The sequence below is a fragment of the Alnus glutinosa genome, chromosome 12, assembly GCF_958979055.1.
Source record: "Alnus glutinosa chromosome 12, dhAlnGlut1.1, whole genome shotgun sequence".
Taxonomy (NCBI): Eukaryota; Viridiplantae; Streptophyta; class Magnoliopsida; order Fagales; family Betulaceae; genus Alnus; species Alnus glutinosa.
The window spans coordinates 2,560,431-2,572,996 of NC_084897.1; the positions used below are offsets into that span (position 1 = coordinate 2,560,431).

At 35.1% G+C, this 12,566-nt stretch overlaps 3 protein-coding genes across 5 annotated transcripts; all 3 read left to right on the top strand.

Moving 5' to 3' along the window:
• Window positions 1–374: 374 nt before the first annotated feature.
• LOC133851694 (uncharacterized) lies at window positions 375–2,073 on the top strand. Its single transcript, XM_062288231.1, has 3 exons — window positions 375–932; window positions 1,165–1,397; window positions 1,602–2,073. Exons 1-3 carry the CDS (start codon window positions 468–470, stop codon window positions 1,846–1,848), a joined length of 945 nt encoding a protein of 314 aa, XP_062144215.1. The 5' UTR covers window positions 375–467; the 3' UTR covers window positions 1,849–2,073.
• A 2,834-nt stretch (window positions 2,074–4,907) lies between these two features.
• Window positions 4,908–6,775, top strand: LOC133851567 (uncharacterized). The gene is made up of 3 exons (XM_062288031.1): window positions 4,908–5,564; window positions 5,995–6,233; window positions 6,339–6,775. Exons 1-3 carry the CDS (start codon window positions 5,100–5,102, stop codon window positions 6,583–6,585), a joined length of 951 nt encoding a protein of 316 aa, XP_062144015.1. The 5' UTR covers window positions 4,908–5,099; the 3' UTR covers window positions 6,586–6,775.
• Window positions 6,776–9,905: 3,130 nt separating this feature from the next.
• LOC133851805 (uncharacterized) lies at window positions 9,906–12,152 on the top strand. 3 transcript variants are annotated; one of them, XM_062288387.1, is made up of 3 exons: window positions 9,906–10,506; window positions 11,417–11,658; window positions 11,770–12,152. In XM_062288387.1, exons 1-3 carry the CDS (start codon window positions 10,042–10,044, stop codon window positions 12,011–12,013), a joined length of 951 nt encoding a protein of 316 aa, XP_062144371.1. In that variant the 5' UTR covers window positions 9,906–10,041; the 3' UTR covers window positions 12,014–12,152. The 3 variants fall into 3 exon arrangements, with proteins under 3 accessions (XP_062144371.1, XP_062144373.1, XP_062144370.1); XM_062288389.1 differs by having other exon boundaries at window positions 11,735–11,869; XM_062288386.1 differs by having other exon boundaries at window positions 9,908–10,506; window positions 11,767–12,152.
• Window positions 12,153–12,566: the final 414 nt, after the last annotated feature.

A 12,566-nucleotide genomic window follows, 5' to 3' on the forward strand; every position in this document is an offset into this window, starting at 1 on the left:
CGTGAGTTATTTGCGCATGAGATTTCAACCCACGTCTCCAATTGCTGGTATAGATTATAAAAATCAATTAAAAAACAATTAGCCGGTATGGACGCGCGCCGCACGCACCAATATTGAGATTTCAAATTTGACTTTTTTATTAATATTTTCATTTTTTTTTTTTCTTCCTAAAAGGCTGCCTAACATTTAATGCTATCACTCTCTTTTTAAATCTATTAATCATTTTCTAGTAATCTGGATTGTATTACATCTTCTTGACATTGTCCAAGATTCCCGAAAGTCTTGTCTTTTTAATAAATAAAATACATCTTTGATCGGTCGAATTGTCATTTTCTAGATTATTTTGTTTTTCAATTCTTTATAAGGGTATGATTACCAAGATCTGTTCTGATCAACCCGGCCGAAACCCGTTTGGGAAGTAAAGCAAGCAACACACGGGTTAGTTGAGAAAGTGAGAGAGATCAAAGATGGAGAAGATAGAGCACACTATAGTACCCACAAATGGCATAAACATGCACATAGCGTCCATAGGGACTGGCCCGGTGGTCCTCTTCCTCCACGGCTTCCCTGAGCTATGGTACTCGTGGCGCCACCAACTACTCTACCTCTCTTCCCTCGGATACCGCTGCATAGCTCCCGACCTCCGCGGATATGGAGACACTGACTCGCCGCCTTCTGCCGCCTCCTACACTGTGTTCCACATCATTGGCGACCTTGTCGGCCTTCTCGACCATCTGGGTATCGACCAGGTCTTCTTGGTTGGCCATGACTGGGGCGCTATCGTTGCCTGGCACTTCTGCTCGTTCAGGCCGGATCGAGTCAAAGCTCTTGTCAACTTGAGCGTGCCATATCTTCCCAGGAATCCGGCGATAAATCTTGTCGAGGGCTTCAGGGCTTTGTTTGGTGATGATTATTATTTTTGCAGGTTTCAGGTAGATTAGTTCGGTTAAATCGTATTATTTTCGTATTGGGAGTGTTTGTCTCTTTCATTCACTTTGACAACATAATTTATTTGATTTGGATGTTATTAGGAGTATCCAATACCCCTGTTCATTGCCCTGGTTTTTCAAACTTTCTTTCCTCTTGTTTTTATGGTAGCTATAGTTTTCTGCTTGAATTCTGCTACGTACTCATCTCACACAAAATGACTAAATTATGGTGCAGGAACCTGGAGAATCTGAAAAAGATTTTGCTTCTGTCGATACTGCAATACTAATGAAGAAGATATTTGCAATTGTTGGTCCACAACCTCTTTGTGTACCTAATGGATTTAGTGGATTGCAAACTCCGGATTCCTTGCCTTCTTGGTATTCAGATGAAGATATTAATTATTATGCTACTAAATTTAACGAGAAAGGCTTTACAGGAGGATTGAACTACTATCGAGCTTGCAACCTGTAAGTTTTTTCATGCTTCTTTTTATTTATTTTAAGATGCCTATTATCCAATAAGGCTAATTTCCACTATTTTTTAAGTTTTTTTAAATTCACAATTTTCAGATCAGCTTAAACTTTTAGAGTAAGTAAAGCTAGATTAGCCTGTACGTATGAGATAATTTATTTGATTGTAGCAGTAAAACCTTACTTTTTGTCATCTTGCAGAACCTGGGAGCTCACAGCACCGTGGACTGGATTACAGATTAAAGTGCCGACAAAGTTCATTGTGGGCGACCTGGACATTGTCTACTGTATTCCGGGCATGAAGGAATATATACACAACGGTGGTTTCAAGAAAGACGTGCCAAATTTGCAAGACGTTGTTGTGATGGAAGGAGTAGCTCACTTCATCAACCAAGAAAAGGCAGAGGAGATCAGCGCACACATTTATGAATTTATCAACAAGTTTTAATTCCCATGAAAGGAGGCCAGGAGATCTCCTGCATTTTCCTTTTTAAAAACTACCAAGTTCGATCTCTTTATGTTCTCCTGGTAATCAAGGAGCTTTCTCTACGTTCTGATTTGCAAATAATGTATTCCTGTTTGTCACCGATCACACGCGTGTAATCCTGTTTGTCTTCTTCTTCCTCTTGAACTTTCTTCTTTTTCTCGCTTCTTCTGCTACTTTTTCTTCTTCTCTTACTTCTATTCTCTGCTTCTTAGCTTCTCCCTCTTTCCAGCTTTTAATCTCACACTTCTTCTTGTACCGCATCATTAGTAGAATAAAATGTAGAATTAGTTGTGAACAATAATTGGAAAATCAAGTTTCATCTAAGGGCACGTGTTCTACTATAGGCTTTGGTTTGTGTACGTTCCTTGCACACAATACATAGGATGCAAGTCTTTCTTTTTTTCTATTAATGATATACATATTATGACACGACTTCTAGTCAAAGCTTAAGCTAATGGGCTGATGTATATTAACTATTATTTCTCTTGGAATAAAACAAACAAATAAATAAAATTATCTCTTTTTCTATTTTACTAATGCGAAATACAAATATCACAATTATACTCGCATCAAGTCGTACGATAGGCAAAGCTAGTTGGAATGAGTCATTAGAGATAAAAACTCGGTTACCGTTATTGGTTATTAACTAAAACCGGTAATCGTAACAAGGGTAGATAATTGGCCAAAATCTCCAACCGGCTCCGGTAACCAATTAGTCGGTTATTTAATAACTGACGGTTACCGGTTGGTTTCCAGTTATCCAGACCGGGTACTAAAGATTAATATAAAAATTTAATATAATCAGTAAAAATAATAATAAAAAAAATTAAAAATCAAAATCTGCCCCCAAAAAATAAAAACAAGCAACGAAAATTAGAGGAACTCCTCTGTTTTCTTCAACTATATATATATATATATATATATATACATCGTTTCTTCAACTATCCATATCTATATATTCAGATTTAGAATTCTTCCTGGTATCTTGACTCTGAGTTGTAGCTGTGGCAGTGTTTGACTCTCTAGATACATATATACACACACGAGTAACTTTACTTTTATCTTATAAATTAACTACGAATATCAGGAGAGAAAAGTATTTTTCAACCTATTATTCACCTTAGAATATCAGGTTGAAGGCATCAATATAAAAACAAATGCTGGTATATCTTATTAAACCAGTTTTGATTGGCACAATAAAAACAAAGCAATTTGGTTTTGAAATTTGAAATGCTTAAATATGGCAGAGATCGAGAAGCTAGGAGATGAACAAATGCTGTAGAGAGTGTGGTAGAAAGTAAAGAGAAAAAGATAGGGGTGTAAAAGTGTAAAATCTTAAATTTTAATTTTTTTAATTTTTTAAATAAATATATATACATATATCTACTCGGCTACCGGTTATAACAGGTTTTAATATTTTCTAAAATCGGTAACCGTTCTGGTAGAACCGGTTATCGGTTATTTCCAACCGAGTACCAAAGCGGTTGACTGGTTTGCCAGTTGCCCATTACCGGTTGGTACCTGATTACCGGTTACCAACTGGTTATAACTGCTGGCTCAAAAAGAGTGCAAACTCAATTGCAGGCTTTCGCAAGTGATAAATTATCGATAAGTACGAAGTCATTCCATAAAGAATGATAGATACTAAGTAATGACCGGTTTGCCGATTGCCCGTTACCAACTGGTTATAACTGCTAGCCCAAAAAGAGTGCAAGCTTTCGCAAGTGATAAATTATTGATAAGCACAATGTCGTTCCACATAAAATGGTAGACTAAGCAAAATTTCTATTATCATACAAAAAAGTAAATTGAGTTGTTTTTCCACTAAAAAGTTGAGCAATAAAAAGATGATAAAATTAAATTAACTAAACTAAACTAAATTAATAAAAATAAGATTTGAGGAAATTAATAGAAAATACTAAGGCTTTAGGGATCCGCCTAGTAATCTATTATGTATTCTTGAGACATTTTTTTTTTCTCAACTAGGTAGAAAATTAACTCTTCTAGTCGAAAGACAAAACAATTAAGCCCTAATTAAAAATAAACTTGATTCAGCATGGGTTTGATCGAAGACTTGATCTTAATGACATGTTATGAGAGATTAAGCATTCACTATAAATTCAAATCATAACAAATTAAACAAAAAGTAAGCATTTTGATATAAATAAAAATGAAAACGAATAAAAAACTAGGCAATATGAAATATTTCTCAAATTTAAAATCATCCCCAACATTCAATTATTAAACATTAAAAAACATTAAACATAATCTCAAGAACACTTAATAAATCTTTTTCCCTGATTGCTTTCTTCGATTTCCTTTGCTTTCAATATTTTTATTTTTCTTTTTCTTCTAGATCTTCTACAAAATAGCTTCTTTTTTATTCTTAATCTAATAAAATAAAATATGCACAATTCAGCTATTATTAATAACCGGTACGAGTCACTGGCCGTGTCAACAAAGGGAAGCGAAAAATGTCAACAGCCTTTTTCTTAGGCCGACCTATATATATCATATATATATATATATATGGTGAGGATTAATACAATTGCATCACACCAATAGAACCCAAGGAAGTTTATCTAGCCACTTCGAGGGGGCTGGTCCTCCAAGAAAGTTTATTGCAACAGAACAATGAACAAGATGTCACAATAAGTATTTTATTGTAAACAAACTATGCAATACACTCAACAGAGTCCGTCTATCCGGCTCACCCTTATCACACTAGAGTCCGACTTTTTTGCCACGTGGCATTTCTTTTTTAACAAAAAAAAAAAGACCAGCGTTTGTTAAACACACGATTTCCCCAAAATTTTCAAAACAGTTTTCTTCCCCCAAAAAACTTTCCCCCAATTTTTTCCCGAGAAATGCTACAATTCCCACCACCATCCCACCCCAATCCCACCAACACTAAAGTGATTTTACTTTTTTATTTAATAAGTCAATTTTCAACTTCTTACACTTAGGAGTGGTGGGATTGGGGTGGGATAGTGGTGGGAATTGTAGCATTTCCCTTTTTTCCCTCCTCCCTCATCCCACCGAGTCACCGACAGCCATCCCCCGCCACCCATCGAAGCACCGCCCACGCAGATCGCCTTCCCACCGCCGACCAGGAGCGCCGACCACCTTATTCCCTCTCTACGGTAAGCACACCCATACTTGGCTCCATAAAATCGAAGAAAAAAGTACAGCAAGTGAGAGAGAGATCAAAGATGGAGAAGATAGAGCACACAGTAGTAGCTACAAATGGCATAAACATGCACGTAGCGTCAATTGGTACCGGCCCAGTGGTCCTCTTCCTCCACGGCTTCCCTGAGCTCTGGTACTCGTGGCGCCACCAGCTTCTCTACCTCTCCTCCCACGGCTACCGTTGCATCGCCCCCGACCTCCGAGGATATGGAGACACTGACGCCCCGCCCTCCGCAGCCTCATACACGGCCTTCCACATCGTCGGCGACCTCGTCGGCCTTCTTGACCATCTGGGTATCGACCAGGTCTTCTTGGTCGGCCATGACTGGGGAGCTATGATGGTTTGGTACTTCTGCTGGTTTAGGCCCGACCGAGTCAAAGCTGTTGTCAACACGAGCGTGCCATTTTTTCCCAGGAACCCGGCGATAAATAATGGGGATGGCCTCAGGGCTTTGTTTGGTGACGATTATTATTTTTGCAGGTTTCAGGTAGATTAATTTAATTTGTTGATTTCCTTGGGCTTTGTTTGGGTCTGGCTGGTTGAAAATTGCAAATTTTGTCCTAGCTTTTGTGTTGTGAAGGGCTGAAAGAAATTGAGGAGTGAATTGATGTGGAGTTCAATCTTTGTTGTTGTGAGGAAACTCAAAATGATCAACCCATTTAATTGTTTCAGTAAATAAGATCGGGTGCATGTTTGTGTTTGACTCATATTAGGAATATGAAATATATAGTACTGCTGGAGATGGGTTAAGGCGCAGGGGAACTACCTTAAATTTAATAGTTAGGGGGGTTTTGGCAACCCCAAAAGATTTTGCTTCTTTTTCGTTGGTGTATGTTGGTGTTGTTATGGTGGCCATAGATAGTTTTCTTCTTCAATTATGTTGACTCTTCTTACATAATTCCTAAAATCCGCCGCAGGAACCTGGAGAAGTTGAAAAAGACTTTGCGTGTGTCGATACTGCAATACTAATGAAGAAGTTCTTTTCACTTTTTGGCCCGATTCCTCTGTGTGTTCCGAAAGAAGTAGGATTTAAAGGATTGCAGACTCCAGAATCCTTGCCTTCTTGGTTGTCAGAAGAAGATATTAATTACTATGCCAGCAAATTTAACCAGAAAGGTTTTACTGGGGGACTGAATTACTATCGAGCTAGTGACCTGTAAGTTTCATGCTTCTTTCTATTGATTTTTTTTATGGGTATTATCTGCTACACAGTCTACACATGGCCATTGTAAGCCATAAGATTGCTCTTCTCATCTTGCAGAACCTGGGAGCTCACAGCACCATGGACAGGATTACAAATCAAAGTGCCAGCGAAGTTCATTGTGGGGGAGCTAGACATCGTCTACAATATCCCAGGCACCAAGGAATATGTACACAACGGTGGCTTCAAGAAAGATGTGCCAAATTTGCAAGACGTAGTTGTGATGGAAGGAGTAGCTCACTTCATCAACCAAGAAAAGGCGGAGGAGATCAGCGCGCACATATATGAATTTATCAACAAATTCTGATTGCCATTGGCCACAGTGGTACTCTAAATTTCTGTGTGTTAAGTTTCGATCTACGTCTTAATTACGCAAGAGATGTGTTGTTCAAATTTAATAAAAGAATGCAATAAAACATCTTCATCCCGATGATTAACATTAAGCTCTGTTGTGTTGAAGGGTGGGTCATGCCCTTCAATTCACTTGATACTCAAAATTATGCCATCCGTATAGGCTTAATTCTGGTTAACAGCATCATATTCTTGAGATCAAGCAACAGCTAACACAAACAAGGCAACCACAATCGAATCAAGCAACGGCTAGAAATTTTCAAGAAAAGAAACCATATCTTCAATCGTGTATGATCTCTTCCTAATTTCCACTCATAAACACTTTGTATATAAACCCAACGAGCATCAATGAAAAAGTGTGCATCAAAATATTTTTTTCATTTTATGGTGCTGACGTAACACATTAACAAAATCTATGAAGTATCTTGATGTAATTTGATTGTAAAGACTAAATTATTATTTTAGTCTATCAAAAGACTTCTGAATTATTTTTTATATCATAATAAGCGAATTATAATTTAAGCCAACCATAAGGACTGATTTTGCATTTACTCCAAAAATCTAATAAGACTATTTTTTTTTTTTCCTTTTTTCTAAAACAGAAAATAGTCGTGTTCTACTAATTAATAATTACTAAGGATAATTTTGATTTTTCATTGATCAAAATAAAAGTATTTTCGGAAGGCTTTAGTCAAATTTGATTTTCCATGCAGCATAATGTTCAAAACTAACAAATGAGAATAAGTTACAAGTCACACGTGTCATTTCACCTGAGTTAAACAAAAAATTACTATCCCTTCTGGCTCTGAATTTTTTTTTTTATTATTATTATTTTTATAAACTCAAAAGGAAAATCAAGAACAAAACAAAAGGTTTTGGTTTGTTTTGTCTCTGAATGAGACAAAGGCGGCGTGGGTTGGAGTAAAGCTTGTGTCCAACTCAAGCACACGGCTCCACTTGTTTGACAAAATACAAACAAAAAAGAGAAATGAAGAAAAACAAAAGACAAAAATATATATCCTTAAAACTATCCTTTAATTGTTAATATTCCTCTCAAATTATTAATCGTGTCAATATATCTCATAAACTATCAGGACATGTTAATGTCTCCCTAAGATCAACAAAAAGATAAAAATGACCATAAATTTTTTTCAATAAAACAAAAATATCCTTATAAATTTGAAAAACAACTAAAACTAAAAGAAAAAACAAATTAAAAATTAAAAAAAAATAAGCTGAAAAAAAAATATAAAAACAAACGAAAAAAAAAACTGTTTTTTTTTTTTTTTTTTTTTTTTTTATTTGTATAACTTTTTGTTATTTTAGATTTTTTTAAATAGTTTTTTTATTTTTATTTTTATTTTTTGAATTTTAATACTTGTATGAAGGGTATTTTTGTCATTAGAGAGAATATTGACATTTTTCTATAGTTTAAGGGGGGACATTAACACAATCGATAGTTTGAGTGGAACATTGACAATGAAGTTGTAATTTGAAGGAATTATGTGTACTTTTTCTAAAACAAAGAGAAGCAAAAACAAGTTCTGACGTGAAGTTAGATTTTTTTTTTTTTTTAGAAAAGTATATATATCTCCCTCAAATTACCATTTAATTGTCAATGTCCCCCTAAGACCAACAAAAATACAAAAATAACCCTAAAAAAATTTTTAAGACAAAAATGTCCTTACAAAATCTTAAAAAAAAAAAAAAAACTAAAACTAAAACTACAAAATTAAATAAAAAAAAAAAAAGGAAAGAAATATATATTAAAAAAAAGGAAAATTTAAAAAACGAAAAAGAATGAAAAATTAAGAAAAAAAACTGAAAATTATAAAAATAATTTTTTTTAAAAAAAAAAAAAAAACAGTTTTTTTTTTTTTGTATAACTTTTTGTTATTTTAGATTTTTTTTAATGATTTTTAATTTCTTTTAAATTTTAAGAATTTTATGAAGGGTATTTTTGTCATTAGGGGGACATTGACATTTTTTGGTAGTTTAAGGGAAGACATTGACACAATTGGTAGTTTAGGGGGACATTGACAATGAAGTTGTAATTTGAGGGGGTTATGTGTATTTTTCCTTTCCTTTTTCCTCTTTTCCAGTTAAATTCAAGTATGCAAAATCTATGATGAGGAGATTTGCAAACTAAGGAGAAGACAATAAAACAAAATAACAAAAAGATTCACAGTATCATTGGATCGAACATTAGTGTTAGCCTATAACTCTACCATGAAAAAAAAAACAAATAAAAAAATAAAGACAATAGCAAAAATAAAATAAAATTGAGACAAAAGTTTTACGTGATTTAGTTTATGGCCTACGTATAAAGCTCAAAGCCTAAAGAGCTTTTCTTATTCCTTAATGTTTTCGCAATACATGAGATAGGAAAATTTAGTAGATAAGTATGGTCATCAAATCACATTAATTTGATTATCCTCAAATATGATTATGATCAAATTAATCAAATTTAATAGTAATTTATAGAAGATAACAATAATTATAATAAAAGTAAAAGCACACATACTCTCCTTAAACTACTATTCTATTGTCAATGTGACAATGTGGCCACAAACTACTAATTGTGCCAATGTTCCTCTCTAAACTACCAAAAAATAAAAATGTACCCTATAAAGTAACCAAAAAAAAAGTAAAAATAACCTTTAAAAGTTTCAATGAGACAAATATATCATTATAAACTTGAAAAAATAAAAAAAAAATAAACTAAATAAACAATTTTTTGATTTTTTTTTTGAAAGGTTGAAAAAATTATTATTTTTTTAAATATAAGAAAAAAAAAAAAGAGAAAAATGAAATTCCAAGAGGGTGCCCTAACTGAAAACTATATAAAACAAAATCTAAAATAAATAAATTTTCAAAGAAATGAAAAACCTTGTTTTTTTGTTTTTTTTTTTTTGTAATTTTTTAATTTTATTTAAAATAATTTTTTGTTTTTAGTTTTGTTTTATAATTTGATAAAGGTATCTTTGTTATTGTGAGTCACATTAATATTATTTGGTAGTTTAAGGAAAATATTGACACAATTGATAATTTGATGACACATTAATAATTGAAAAGGAATTTAATAAAATATGTGTAATTTTTCAAATAATAAATCTCTAATATCATATCCTCAAATATTTTCTAACATGTGACTTGGCTTGAATTCATACACGTCACACTGATAGTGAGGAATCATTGCCCACCAAGCAAACCTTGGCCTTGTTTGATAGATAGAATACTATCCAATACTGAGACGTGCGTTCGGGTCCCACAAAACAATGCAGTTTAGCCTTTCAATGAAGCCTTGCATGCACCACGTGATGCTCCTTCTTTTGAGGTAAAGCAGGTAAGCAAACCCAAAATTGCCCGACCAAGAAGAGAAAAGTACAGCTAGAAAGAAAGAGATCCAAAGATGGAAAAGATAGAGCACACGGTAGTAGCCACAAATGGCATAAACATGCACGTAGCGTCAATTGGTACCGGCCCAGGGATCCTCTTCCTCCACGGCTTCCCTGAGCTCTGGTACTCGTGGCGCCACCAGCTTCTCTACCTCTCCTCTCTTGGCTACCGCTGCATTGCCCCTGACCTCCGCGGATATGGTGACACTGACGCCCCGGCCTCCCCAGCCTCATACACGGCCTTCCACATCGTCGGCGACCTCGTCGGCCTTCTTGACCATCTGGGTATCGACCAAGTCTTCTTGGTCGGCCATGACTGGGGAGCTATGATGGTTTGGTACTTCTGCTGGTTTAGGCCCGACCGAGTCAAAGCTGTTGTTAACATGAGCGTGCCATTTTTCCCCAGGAACCCGGTGATAAATTTTGGGGATGGCTTCAGGGCTTTGTTTGGTGATGATTATTATTTTTGCAGGTTTCAGGTAGATTAATTTGGTTTGTTTCCTTGGGTTCTTTTTGGGCCTGGCTAGCACTGGTTCATAATTGCAACTTTGGTCCTAGCTAGCTTTTGCGTCAGTTTGGATTTGCAGGTTTTATGATCTTTTGATTAAGAAAAACGATTTTACGATTGCAATTTGAAATGCGATTTTAAAATGCAGTTAAATATTTATAATTTAGCTTTTAAAATATGTGTTTGTTAAATTAACTCTTGTTTCAAAAGTTTAAGCTCATCACATGTGAGCTTAGACTTTCTTTTATCGGTGAGGCCCAACACGTGGAATATTTAATTGAGATGTGAGATAAATGATGGAGTCAAGGTTTGAACTCAGGACTTTTAACTCTGATACCATGTTAAATCATCACTCATCTCAAAAGCTTAAACTAATAAGAAGAGGTAAATTTAATTATTTAATAAATACTTTAATAGTGTTTTTAAAATGCACTATCATCTGAGATTTGAAAATGTAGATTTTTCTGATTTTTGGAACTTGATTTTTAATATGTGAGATCCAAATGTGCCTTTTGCGTTATGAAGGGCTGAAAGCAATTGAGGAGTGGGTTAATGAGTAGTGCAATCTTTGTTGTTGTGATAAAACTCAAATGACCAATCTATTTAATTGTTTTAGCTCATAAGATTTGGGTGTTGCACAATCAGTTCTGCTGTGTCTTTGAGTCATATTAGGAATATGAAATATTGTGTTGGAGATGGGTGAAGGCGGCTCCCTAATTTGTTATGTCTTGGAGACTTCTTGGGTGTTTGTAATATGTTGCCCTGATTTTGCATATTTTTTGTTGGTGTATGTTGGTGTTATATATTATGGTAGCCATAGATAGTTTTCTTCTTCAATTATGTTGACTCTTCTTACATAAAATTACTAAAATCCGCCGCAGGAACCTGCTGGAGAAGTTGAAAAAGATTTTGCTGGTGTCGATACTGCAATACTAATAAAGAAGTTCTTTTCACTTTTTGGCCCGATTCCTGTGTGTGTACCAAAAGAAGTAGGATTTAGAGGATTGCAAACTCCAGAATCCTTGCCTTCTTGGTTGTCAGAGGAAGATATTAATTACTATGCCAGCAAATATAACCAGAAAGGCTTTACTGGAGGATTGAACTACTATCGAGCTAGTAACCTGTAAGTTTCATGCTTCTTTCCATTGATTTTTTTTATGGGTATTATCTACTACACAGTCTACACATGGCCATTGTAGGCCATAAGAATATTGCTCATCTTGTCTGGCAGAAGCTGGGAGCTCACAGCACCATGGACTGGATTACAAATCAAAGTGCCAGCGAAGTTCATTGTGGGGGAGCTAGACATCATCTACAATATCCCAGGCATCAAGGAATATGTACACAACGGTGGCTTCAAGAAAGACATACCAAATTTGCAAGATGTAGTTGTGATGGAAGGAGTAGCTCACTTCATCAACCAAGTAAAGGCAGAGGAGATCAGCGCGCACATATATGAATTTATCAGCAAGTTCTGATTGCCATTGGCCACAGTGGCACTCTAAATTCCTGTTTGTTTCGATCTGCGTCTTAAGAATGTTACCTACGCAAGAGATGTGTTGTTCAAATTTAATAAAAGAACGCAATAAAACTCTTCATCCGGATTTTGAACATTAAGCTCTGCTGTGTTGAAGGGTGATGCCCTTCACTTGATACCTAAAATTATGCCATCCGTATAGGCTTGATTCTGGTTAATTAACAGCATCATATTCTTCAGATCAAGCAACGGCTAACACAAACAAGGCAACCACAATCAATCAACGGCTAGAAATTTTCAAAAAAAAAAGGAAACGATATCCTCAATCATGTATCTCTTCCTAATTTGTATTAATCTCAAACACTTAATTATATATAAACCCAACGAACATCAATGGAAAAGTGTGCAATAAAATATCTCTTCATATCACGTCATTGCCCTCTTAGCACCACTAGGAACACAACACTTGTCCCTTCCGACATGTCAGCACTCACATAATTGTCAAATCACCCACACACTTCCACATCACACACCGACGTCATTTACTGATTTTG